Consider the following 12,475-nt stretch of genomic DNA (forward strand, 5'->3'; position numbering starts at 1 on the left):
TCCCCCTTCCTACCTGAGCACCAGCCAGCAGAGGGTGCACAGGTTAACTAAGAAACATTATTTCTGAGCTGTGGTTACTGAGCTATGATTACTGTTGATGGCTTCCTCTTTATGTTGAACTTGTGAATAAATTAATCTAGTAAATCAGTTTCCTGCTATAGTCTGCTATATAAATATCAGGAAAAGACATGAATTACCTCATGGAAAAGGCAGAAAAATGGGGGGGAGGGGGCAGAAAAAGGACTACACAGAATACTTAGGTATTTAAATTCCACATCTCTGCTAGTTTGAAGCTAGCTAGAATGTTTTGGTGAGAAGAACTAGATTACAGGCTGTGAAAGGAAAGCAATGGTGATGTCTACCTCACTCATAGGCTTGCTGAGATGTATAAAAACAAAAATCCAAACATAGAGTCTCACTTCTGCTGGGGCTGAGCTGCTTCTCTAACCTCACCCCTTTCTGACATTTCCTTGACTAACCCACTTTGCTTCTTAGCCCCTTGGCCGAACCTCCATTCTTCCTTGGGACTGGGGTAAGGTTGAGAGGGGTAGGGAGAAGGTGAAGGGGTGGTTGGGTGCCCCTCCTGGGGACTCAGGTTTCTGGGAGGGCTGTTGTGTTTCTGTATTACATTTTACCTTGCATATTTCTGTCTATAACAGTATATACTGTAACTATCTGCTTGTATATTGTGCTAGCTGTAAATAATAAGCTTCATTCAATTTCCAGAGCCATCTGAGTCTAGTCTGGGTGATTTCCAAAGTGTAGGGGGGGCAAGTAACACCCAAACCATCACAACATCATACAACACCCATTGGTGTGTGAGAAGATAACTTGTCTGTAAAGTTAAACAAATTATAGAGTTATTTGCAAGGTAGTAGCCTGAGGAATTATTTGTGATTTTTCATCATTGCATTATTCAGTATTTAAGAAACTTGTACAAAGAATGACTTGGTATCTTTATTTCTATTCAAATTATTTTAGTAAGTATTGAGAGTAATGATTTCTGAGTGTGCTGTTATGAGGTGCTGCAAACAGAGAACAGCAGAACGATTAAAACTGAGTCTATTTACAGTAGCATTTTAACTACAGAAGCAGAAATTCCATTCCAAGAATGATTCTAGGATATCACAATATAATTTTAGCTTCCGTTAGAATGAATTCCTTGCAAATTGTAGCATTTTGAGTTCAGTTAAAATACTTTACTGACGCTTCATTTTCAAGGTAAAATAGTCTTTGGTAGTGAAGGCAGAAAATCTCTGTTGTAAATGGCAATAATGCACTTTCAGCAAAACACTTGACCAAAATATTTTAACATTCCAAGAACTAAAAATGTTTGAATATATGAAATGTCAACAGAATTGCTCCCTTTCTTTAAAACACTATGATTTTCTTCAGTCAGCATTTTTGGACAAGGTACTATCAGAATGTTTTAAGCTCGTTGAATTAGGTTCTTGGACAAAACCGACAGGTTACTGCTGTTCTGTTTTGTGCTTTGTTGTTGTTTGGGGCTTTTTTTTGTTTGCTTGGTTTTGGTGTTTTGTGTTTCTTTTTGTTTTGATTTGGCTTTGTTTTTTGTTTTAGTTCAGTTTTTCTCCTCTCACGTCTGTTTCAGAAATGATGCTTTTCAAGGATATTGCTCATCGATGAAGTGGTTTGTGTATGTGTTCTGACAGGGCATAAATTCTGCCAGGCCAGTTTAACCCTTGCTCTCCTCCTTCTGTTGTGGGAGTAAGATGAGCAAACAATAAGGATTTGGCCCCTGCAAAGCCTTGAGGGCTAGGGGGCTTAGCACCACCTGTCAAGTGTGCTGCTGCTCTCACTGTGCCTGCCTGGTCAAAGGAGGCAGGAAGCTTTGAATTCATTGGGTAGAACAATGGTGCTAGTGCCTATTGGCCAATTTGGTTTTCATAATGAAGCATATAAAGGGAGATGATTTAGAAACCTCACCTTTCTGTATTCAGCCTTTCTTGCACCTGCCTTGTCTGCATCAGCCATCCTGCCTCTCATCCTTTGCAGCTTGTTAAAGGCAGCCACTGTATATGCAGCTCACATCCGCCAGCTCAGCAGCATCTTCTTCCTCTGCCTGAGATATTTTGGATCATTATCATGAGTTTGAAAGTGTCTTTGATACAGGACACTTACTCAGGGACCCAAAGAGTCATGAGTACCTATGCTGGAGTGAATGCCAAGACTCCATAAGCATAGTTAGATTTTTTCTTGGTTTTGCATTACTGTTTTCCAAGTTCTGATTGTTTAAGCTGTTGAATTCTGTGCAATTTCTTCCCGTCAACTGAAAATCCAGAGAATCTGAGGGAATTTCCCCATTTTAATAATATTATTAATAAAACTAATATTCACACCGAAATTAATAATCATAATTTATAACAATTATTAATTTCCTATACAGTATGTTTTGGTGTGCTATTTAAAAACCAAGATTAGAACAGTTCTTGTCTCCTCTATCTGTAGCTTTTCCTCTGTTGGTGCGACAGCTCAGGGGTTGTAACGCCAGCAGCAATTAGAAATGTATTATTGTAGCTGGCAGTTGATGTGCATCACTTCAGCATGTCTGCCTCCAAAAGCTGTACTGAAGGTGCTGTGTTAGATTGTTTGGGGGGGGAGGGTGGAGTTATAAGGCTGTTCTCTTAAAGTTACTGAACTGAGGACCTGATCTCTATGTGTAATAATGACAAAGTTATAAAGCCAAAAATGCAGTGCTCCACAAGGAAAAACAAATCTTCCATGCTGCTTTGGAATGTGGTTACTATATGCATTATTTGTTTAAATTTTCTTTTGGGGAAAAAGTAGTCATGCTGCCAGTAGTCATGCTGCATTTTTAATGTAATTCAGAGTCATTGTGATATGCTTAAAGCTCAAACTTACATTGCTTTGATTAGTGATCAGATTGAATCCTTTCTGACCCTGGCTCCACACAAAGAAATACCTTCTAATTCTTTCAGAACACATTTCTTGCTGTCATGGCTTCAAGGTATGATCATCTTATCTGCAAAAGAGAAAGGGGATTTGCCTGTTTCATCAACAAAATGAATTAGAGAAACATACAGGCCTTCAGGTTATGCTTTGGAGTTATTTAGATGCTTTTTGAACTTTTAGTAGGCAGATTGCCCATTCATTTTGTGGTCTGTGGATCACTCTCACTCTCAGGGGTGTACCTGTATATCTCCAAGGAGTTTCTTCACACTTAACACTGGATGCAACAGTAAACTCCACCAACTTCACTCTCAATTCACTCCCTTGATGTTTAAGAATTTATCAGCTAAAACTGTGTCATTATCACTCAGAGGATCACAGTCTTAGAAAAGAGCTTCATGTCTGGGTTTTACTCATGCAAGATCATCTTAGTCCTCTCACTATAATTCCCATCTGTGCTTTTTTCATGTTCTTACTGAGATATTTAGAAAGCCAAGAAAAATTATGTGACTAGCTTAGCAGCTGAATCAATGTATTTTGTCTTGAATAGCAGTACTGGCACAGCGTATGCAAGATACTGTTGCAGGTCTTTTGAAATGATTGAATCATAGAGTCAGCCAGGTTGGAAGAGATCACCAAGATCATCCAGCCCAACCCAGCACCCAGCCCTAGCCAGTCAACTAGACCATGGCACTAAGTGCCTCAGCCAGGCTTTTCATGAACACCTACAGGGATGGCAACTCCACCACTAGCCTGGGCAGCCCATTCCAATGCCAATCACTCTCTCTGGCAACAACTTCCTCCGAACATCCAGCCTATACTTCCCCCGGCACAACTTGAGACTGTGTCCCCTTGTTCTGTTGTTGGTTGTCTGGGAGAAGAGCCCAACCCCCACCTGGCTACAGCCTCCCTTCAGGTAGTTGTGGACAGCAATGAGGTCACCCCTGAGCCTCCTCTTCTCCAGACTAAACACCCCCAGCTCCCTCAGCCTCTCCTCATAGGGCTTGGAGAATGAAGATTTGTAAATAGTTTGCAACATGACCGTGAAGTCCTTATACAGGCATTTCTATAATTTAATGTTATTATTAACAATAATATAATACTAATACTACTACTAATAATTAGATCAGATTGTGGTTTGGACTTTTTTGGATTTTCTAATAATTTTTGGTTTTGAGAACATTGCCTTTATGTGGATCCCATATTTAGCAGAAATTGCCATAGTGTGTTTATTTGAGTGTTGTGTAATCATCAGTTTATAATCTCCCATATACAGTAATTGTGCATTATGTTGCCCAAAAGACTGGGATGAGGCACTTAGTGCCATGGTCTAGTTGATTGGACAGGGATGGATGATCTTGGAGGTCTCTTCCAACCTGGTTTATTGTGTGATTCTATGGATAGGGTAAAAGTGAGAGGGGTATTCTGTTCTGTTTTACTCATCTCGTAAAAAGCCCACATTAACAAAAATATGAAAAAAAAACAAAACAAGACCAAACAAGACAAAACATTGGTGCTAGCTGCACACACTTCTTTTATTATTGATTCTGTATAAAGAGATTCCAATAAATTTGGAATATAGAAATAGAGGATAAAATTATGCCCATAATAGAAACATCTCAAGCACTTTATGATTTTGATTAGTAGAAATTCAACAGTTAATTCTGTGCTAGTGTGAAGCTAGCTAGAATGTTTTGGTGAGAACTAGGTTACAGGCTGTGGAAAGAAAACAAGGGTGATGTCTACCTCACTCATTGGCTTGCTGAGATGTATAAGAACAAGAATCAAAACATAGATAAGGCACTACTCCTGCTGGGGAGCTCCGAGCTGCATCTCTCTCTCTAACCTCACCCTCCGTTTCTTTGACTAATCCACTTTGCTTCCTAACCCCCTGGCCGAACCTCCATTCTTCCTTGGGACTGGGGTAAGGTTGAGAGGGGTAGGGGGAAGGTGAAGGGGTGGTTGGGTGCCCCTCCTGGGGACTCAGGTTTCTGGGAGGGCTGGTGTGTTTCTGTATTACCTTTTACCTTGTATATTTCTGTATATAACTGTATATACTGTAACTATCTGCTTGTATATTCTGCTAAGCTGTAAATAATGAGCTTCATTCAATTCCCAGAGCCATCTGAGTCTAGTCTGGGTGATTTCCAAAGTGTAGGGGGGGCGCAGGGAACACCCAAACCATCACAAATACCATTCATTTCAAAGAGGACATTAAACAAGGATCAGAAGAATACATGGCAGAAGTTTTGGAAAGCTTCCTGGTGCATAATGTTTTCATTTTGAAAGAAAGAAAATCTTGTGAAGATGGTTGCTTAGGGAGAGGGGTGAAAAATGTCTGTCTCAATGACATTATGGTACCCACTAGAGCAATTAGTTTCTTTATTGATCACTTTTTTATTTGTCTTCTTAAAGGTGCAGTGTCAAACCTGGTTTATCATTTTAGTATGGTTTTCTTTTTATCCCTCCTTGCCCAGTAGGACTTCAAAACGATACCAAGTAATTTATCTTTCAACTGGTTTCATTCCAGTACCTACTGTTATTTGGTCTTTCAGGACACTGAAGGGCTGTTGCTGTTTTCTCAAAAGCATTGAGATTGGTGTTATAGTAAAAGGTTATTACTAAAGTGGATGTTGGTGCTTGATGATTTGACCGGTTTCTCATGTAAGTGACATAAACAATTAAGTTACAGCAAAACTGTAATTTGAGTTAATTGTATTTTCAGGTCTCTGAACAAAATGAATTTCATTACAAGGCTTTCTGCTTTATGTCTGAGGAAAGGCAAGATGCAGCAGAGGCACCAAAGCAGTAGACGACCAGCTGCTCCACTCGGATCGCGGATTTTAACTGATCCTACTAAGGTTTTTGAGCACAACATGTGGTGAGATGGTTCTTCAAGGCTGATTTTCATGGGTCTTTGTTATTATTAGCTATGGTCAGGTGTATATATATAGATGTTGAAAGGTGGTGTTTGAGAGAACTTGAGACCATCATGAGTAACCTTACATATATAAGTTCTCAGTGACTTGCAGAAGAAACTGCTGAGCAAGTAGTTGGCTGTGGATTGAAGGGCAAAATATTACACTGATATGGGTCAAGAACTGCCTGGAAGGCCAGGCCCAGAGAGTGGTGGTGCCACATCCAGTTGGCAGCTGTTACTAGTGGTGTTCCCCAGGGATCAGTGCTGAGCCCAGTCCTGTTCAGTGTCTTTATTGATGATCTGGAGGAGGGGATTGAGTCCAGCATCAGTAAGTTTGCAGATGACACCAAGCTAGGAGTAGGTGTTGATCTGTTGGAGGGTAGGTGAGCCCTGTAGAGGTACCTAGACAGGCTGGATGGGTGGGCAGAGGCCAATGGGATGAGATTTAATGAGGCAAATTGCAGGGTCCTACAACAACCCCACCCAAGCAATGCTAGAGGCTGGGGACAGAGTGGCTGGAGAGCAGCCAGGTAGAAAGGGACCTGGAGGTGCTGGTAGATAGTAGCTGAAGATGAGCCAGCAGTGTGCCCAGGTGGCCAAGAGAGCCAATGGCATCCTGGCCTGGATCAGGAGCAGTGTGGCCAGGGAGATTATTCTTCCTCTACTCATCACTGGTCAGGCCACACCTTGAGTGCTGTGTCCAGCTCTAGTCTCTTCAATTCAAGAGAGATGTTGAGATGCTGGAACATGTCCAGAGAAGGGTAACAAAGCTGGTGAGAGGCCTGGAACACAGCCCTGTGAGGAGAGGCTGAGGGAGTTTGGGTTGTTTAGCCTGGAGAAGCGGAAGCTCAGGGGTGATCTCATTGCAGTCTACAACTACCTGAAGGGAGGCTGTAGTCAGGTGGGGGTTGGTCTTCTATCCCAGGCAACCAGCAATAGAACAAGAGGACACAGTCTCAAGTTGTGGTGAGGGAGGTCTAGGCTGGATGTTAGGAGGAAGTTCTTGTCAGAGAGAGTGATTGGCATTGGAATGGGCTGGCCAGGGAGGTGGTGGAGTTGCCATCCCTGGAGGTGTTGAAGAAAATCCTGGCTGAGGCACTTAGTGCCATGGTCTAGTTGCTTGGCTAGGGCTGGGTGCTAGGTTGGACTGGCTGATCTTGGAGATCTCTTCCAACCTGGCTGATTCTATGATTCTAGATCAGTAAGTGTTGAGGATAAGCAATCCATGTTGTGATGGCAGAAAGTTACTAGCTAGGTACCATAGTGTTGCATGGTGGATTAGAGCTATGTTGTAAAACTGACTCCATTTCAAAAGGAAGATGTAAATTGCTAGTGTCCTTCCAAAAGTGCATTGAAGACGTTACAGATAGTTCAGCTGAGACTTACATACTGTGCACTATTGTCATAAAAAGTAAATAGAATCTTTATATAAGTAAGCAATATAATGACAGAAAAAAAAACCCATTAGCATGTAAATGTTAACAAGAATAAGAATTGCCCTGATTTGCAGCAGTACATCTCCACCTCTGAAAGATATTTTTTATGATTAATGAGGGCTCAGAAAAGAGTGTGAATGCAAGTCAACACAGCAGGGAAACTGAGATTGAAAAGGCTGGGATTTTTGTCCATGGAGTGGAGATGAATACAAAGCAGTAAGCGATACAGGAAGTGTTAGGAGGATAGAAAAGCATCTAAATCTGTCTTGAAGGTAGAAGAATATTGATGTAGGATATTTGGAAGGCTGGGAATTTTTGTTCTTATAGCTCATAACTGAAGAATGAGGAATATTTGATGAAAAGAGAAATGGAGAGTTTAGAAGCTATTCCAGAAATTATTTTCTGCATAATTTTTAGAAGTGTTTTTGAATTCTGCCATATACCATTTTTGAGATCAAGGATTTAGCAAAATGAGGAAAGCAACTGGGTGTGATTAATGATAACCAATGGGTGACATAACATAGGAGTAACAGATGACAAGTTTTGTGGCTTAAGTTTACATCATGAAAGTCCAGCATCAGTAAATTTGCAGATGACACCAAGCTAGGAGCAGGTGTTGATCTGTTAGGAAGGTAGCAGAGCCCTGCAGAGGAACCTAGACAGGCTGGATGGGTAGGCAGAGGCCAATGGGATGAGATTTAACAAGGCCAAGTGCAGGGTTCTGCACTTTGGCCACAACAACCCCAAGCAGCGCTACAGGCTGGGGACAGAGTGGCTGGAGAGCAGCCAGGCAGAAAGAGACCTGGGGATACTGGTAGATAGTAGCTGAAGATGAGCCAGCAGTGTGCCCAGGTGGCCAATAGAGCCAATGGCATCCTGGCCTGGATCAGGAACAGTGTGGCCAGTAGGACAAGGGAGGTTATTCTTCCTCTGTACTCAACACTGGTCAGGCTACACCTTGAGTCCTGTGTCCAGTTCTGGGCTCCTCAATTCAAGAGAGATGTTGAGATGCTGGAACGTGTCCAGAGAAGGGTAACAAAGCTGGTGAGAGGCCTGGAACACAGCCCTGTGAGGAGAGGCTGAGGGAGCTGGGGTTGTTTAGCCTGGAGAAGAGGAGGCTCAGGGGTGACCTCATTGCTGCCTACAGCTCCCTGAAGGGAGGTTGTAGCCAGGTGGGGTTGGTTTCTTCTCTCAGGCAACCAGCAACAGAATGAGGGGACACAGTCTCAAGTTGTGCTGGGGGAGGTATGGGCTGTATGTTAGGAGGGAGTTGTTGCCAGAGAGAGTGATTGGCATTGGAATGGGCTGCCTGGGGAGGTGGTGGAGTCGACATCCCTGTAGGTGTTCATGAAAAGCCTGGCTGAGGCACTTAGTGCCATGGTCTAGTTGACTGGCTAGGGCTGGGTGCTAGGTTGGACTGGATGATCTTGGAGGTTGATTCTGTGATTCAAGGGGCACCATGGGCTCCCCATCATGTATTACCTAAGGCCAAATCTGGAGTTACCTATATTTCTTTAAGTTCCTTGATGTTAAAAGGGTGTAAAGTTTATCCCCATGTTTCATAATTCTCCATGTGGTAAATTTTGGAAGCATCTTCCCCACTCATGACCTCCAGCTAGTTGGAAAAATCTTCTACTACTGTGAATGCTCGTTCAAATGTGATTTATCCAATGTAGGTAGAAAAAGATTTTAAGAAAAAGGCAACCCTTTATCTGTAACATTGACAAAATCCAAATTTTCCTTGATTTGTTCATTTCCTTTCAAATCACTGATGATGTGCAGCTTCAATTTTCTTGCTAGCATTCGGTCTAATGCAGAGCTACTGGGATACGGTGCAGGTGGTTGGTATTGAAAGGAGCAAGCATGTTCAGAAGGTGGATTTGATGATTAGTTCATGTTGCTCAGAAGGGAAGAACAGATGTCTGATTTGTTTTCTGTTTTTTTTTGTCTTTTGGGTTTTGTTTAATTTGGAGCAGAGGTTGCATGGAAGCTGTGAAGATCTTAATAAATCAAGAACCTCGCTATGAAGTGGGAGGGTGGTTCTGAGTGGTTCTTGGATCTTAAGATGTCTGAATCAGCAGGATTCTCACTAGGGAGATAAGGAGGATCAGGATGACTGGTGATTGAGCTAGATTATGCAGGGTGAGTGTAAGTGGTAGATCTTCCCTAGCATTGATGTATGAGGATTTATGTCCTTTTGTTTTCCACTCATCTTTGGTACTTTATAAAGTGACAATCTTCTTTTTGCCCTGTGTGAATTGGCAGGTAGCCAAGAGCTGTTACCATTGCTGCTAGGAATACTGAGCAAATTAAATCTGAGTGCTAATGCTTTAGACATTTTCTGTGGTGCTCTTAGAATCATAGAATCAACCAGGTTGGAAGAGACCTCCAAGATCATCCAGTCCAACCTAGCACCCAGCCCTAGCCAGTCAACTAGACCATGGCACCAAGTGCCTCATCCAGTCTTTTCTTGAACACCTCCAGGAATGGTGCCTCCACCACCTCCCATGGCAGCCAGAAAAGTAATAAATAATGCTAAACAGTGGAGCAAAAAAAATGTCTGATTCTCTTCAGCTTAGTGATTGGCATAGTTTTAACAGTTTAGTTTTCAGAAGTAATGAAAACCTGTGTTAGCAAACAAATGAATGGGAAAGAGCTTGAATTCAAGCTGAACTGAAAGTAGCATCGCTTGACCTAATGTCAGGCCTACTCATGGTAACAGTTCCTCATCAGTTCCTAGAACTGATAGCTTGCTTTGCTGCTTTCAGTGTTCAGCTTTGAACACTTCTGTGCTTGGAATTCTGTGTTCTGTAGCATGTCTTGCTGAAGGACTTAAGTTGAGGTATACAAACTATGTAAGCTGTTTGTGTAAGAACTATAGTATGTCCCCTCTTTTGCAGGCTTTGATCAATAAGTGCTGCTGCAGTCCTGTTTGGGGAAAGAACCAAGAGATCTTTCTTCAGCTTCATGAATTTCCAAGGAGGGACAAAAAGGGGGGGAAAAAAAAAGTTGTTGAGGAAGGTAGAGGATTTCAGGCACCTATAGTATAGTCTGTAGAGCCCTTAAGGGTTCTGTCCAACACACAGTAATGGATTAAAATTTATCAGCTGAAGCTTATGCCAGAGCAAATCAGTCAGCCCTTCTGACAGGTAGTATTGCTGTTAGAGTAGTGGTTGGTTTTAGCTGGCTAGAATGGTCAAGGTCAAAAACAGCAGCGAGGGCAGCAGGTCTTTCCAAGATAATGGCTGCCTCGAGTAATGCTTCTGTTGTTCAGTTTTATTCTTCTACAGCATGTCTGTCAGAGCCTTGACACTGCACAGGAACATTTGGTATAGGAACAAATACAGGAAGGGGAGAGGCGACCTGCTGGGGACAATAATGAGAAATACTTCAGTGGAGATGCGGAAATCAAGTCTGTGGCAAGCAGACAAATACATACCAATTAGTCTCCCACAATTAACAAAAGAGGAACAGTGAAGGTCTAAGAATTAAATTACCTATGTCACCAAGCATGGAACAGGAAGATGCTTGTTAGCTTTCAGAGACAATCAACTCTTCTCAGGTTGGCACCTTGTTCCTTTTCCCATAAACCAATGGAATTTAAGTCATAGGCTTTTACCTAATTGATTTCAGTAGGGTTAGGATCTAATAGATTACTTGAATTGTATTATCTAATTTGATCAGATTTCTAGAACTGTTCAGACTGGGCAATTTGGAGGGACAGCTGATTTGTGCTAAAAGCTGCCTGCAGAATGTTTTTGGGCACTCCTTGTTGTGGTCTGATCCAAAGAGAATCTGCAGGTAAGGCAGTTTTGTCATCAGGGTCAGATCTTGGCTTGGTTCTGTAGCCATTTAATGGATTAATAAAGTATTTAGTTGACCACACAAATACAGATAACCTACATTCTACAGCCATTGCAGCACTGCTTGGGTTTTCTTAAGAAATGGCTTCTTCTTTCTATGTTTCCTTTCTCTATTACCCAAATAAGTAAAGTCCTGTTCATCACTTCTACCTGTTCCACTTGAATAGAATCATAGAATCAACCAGGTTGGAAGAGACCTCCAAGATCATCCAGTCCAACCTAGCACCCAGCCCTATCCAGTCAACTAGACCATGGCACCAAGTGCCTCATCCAGTCTTTTCTTGAACACCTCCAGGGATGGTGACTCCACCACCTCCCGTGGCAGCCCATTCCAATGGCAAATCACTCTATGCTCCTTGTTTCAGGAACAGCTCACTCCTTTGCTAAATGACCTTTGTCCTCAGCATAAACATTAGTAAAGTGAGAAGTTTCTTGCATCAGGGTGTTTGTTGGTCTGTTATTACATCAATCCAAAACTAGTGCTAATGAGACAGACAAAATACATTCCTATAAATACCTTCAATTTACAAGATATAAATTAATCCTATTATTAGGGAAAAAAATGCATACTACTTCAACCTCTTTGCAGTTGGAAGATTTTTCTTGATCACTTGAGTTTTTTACCTAATTAATAATTAACTTTTATCAATTGTACACTAAAACATGGTTTTAATCTGTCAGTCTCCTTCTTGTCATTTGTTTGCATTCAAATGTATTTGAGAGAGTGTAGCTAATTTGTGATTGTTTTCCCAGTGCAAAAGAGATTATGGAAAATCTTATTTAAAGGCTTGTTCTTCAAAGTGGATAACAAGTTAACCATGGCACAGCAATGTGCCCTTGTGGCCAAGAAGGCCAATGGGGTGTATTAGGAAGAGTGTGTCCAGCAGATCAAGGGAGGTTCTCCTCCCCTGTTACTCTGCCCTGGTGAGACCTCATCTTGAATACTGCCTTCAGTTTTGGGCTCCCCAGTTTAAGAGGGGCAGGGATCTGCTGGAGAGGGTCCAGTGGAGGACTACAAGGATGATGAGGGGACAGGAGGGCACTGCTTTATGAGAGGCTGAGGGATCTTGGGCTGCTTAGTCTGGAGAAGAGAAGACTTAGAGGGACTTTGATAAATGTTTATAAGTATCTGAGGGCTGGCCAGGAGGGGGGAGACAGGCTCTGCTCACTTGCTCCCTGAGACAGGACAAGGACCAATGGGTGTAAATTGCAGCCAAAGAGGTTCTGCATCAACACAAGAGGGAACTTCTTTACTGTATGGGTCAAAGAGCACTGGAATAGGCTTCCCAGAGAGGTTGTGGAGTCTCCTTCTTTGGAGCCTTTCA

General features: G+C 42.1%; 1 protein-coding gene across 15 annotated transcripts in view; it reads left to right on the forward strand.

Annotated features, from left to right (window-relative positions):
• The window catches only part of METTL8 (methyltransferase 8, tRNA N3-cytidine), a 66,136-nt gene that overhangs the window by 2,105 nt on the left and 51,556 nt on the right, over positions 1 to 12,475 (forward strand). For 13 of the 15 annotated variants that reach the window (XR_010306664.1, XR_010306656.1, XM_064163030.1 and 10 more), the window contains exon 2: positions 5,657 to 5,812. The exons of 1 other annotated variant lie outside the window; for it this stretch is intronic. Coding sequence is in view for 11 of the 14 variants with exons in the window: in XM_064163045.1 (XP_064019115.1) it covers positions 5,657 to 5,812 (156 nt within the window). In the remaining 3 variants the exon portion in view is untranslated. Of the gene's footprint in view, positions 1 to 5,656; positions 5,813 to 12,475 lie in introns of those variants that run through there. One more of the 15 variants, XM_064163064.1, reaches the window with a different exon arrangement.

Source organism: Pogoniulus pusillus, chromosome 2, assembly GCF_015220805.1.
Source record: "Pogoniulus pusillus isolate bPogPus1 chromosome 2, bPogPus1.pri, whole genome shotgun sequence".
In the NCBI taxonomy this organism is placed as follows: domain Eukaryota; kingdom Metazoa; phylum Chordata; class Aves; order Piciformes; family Lybiidae; genus Pogoniulus; species Pogoniulus pusillus.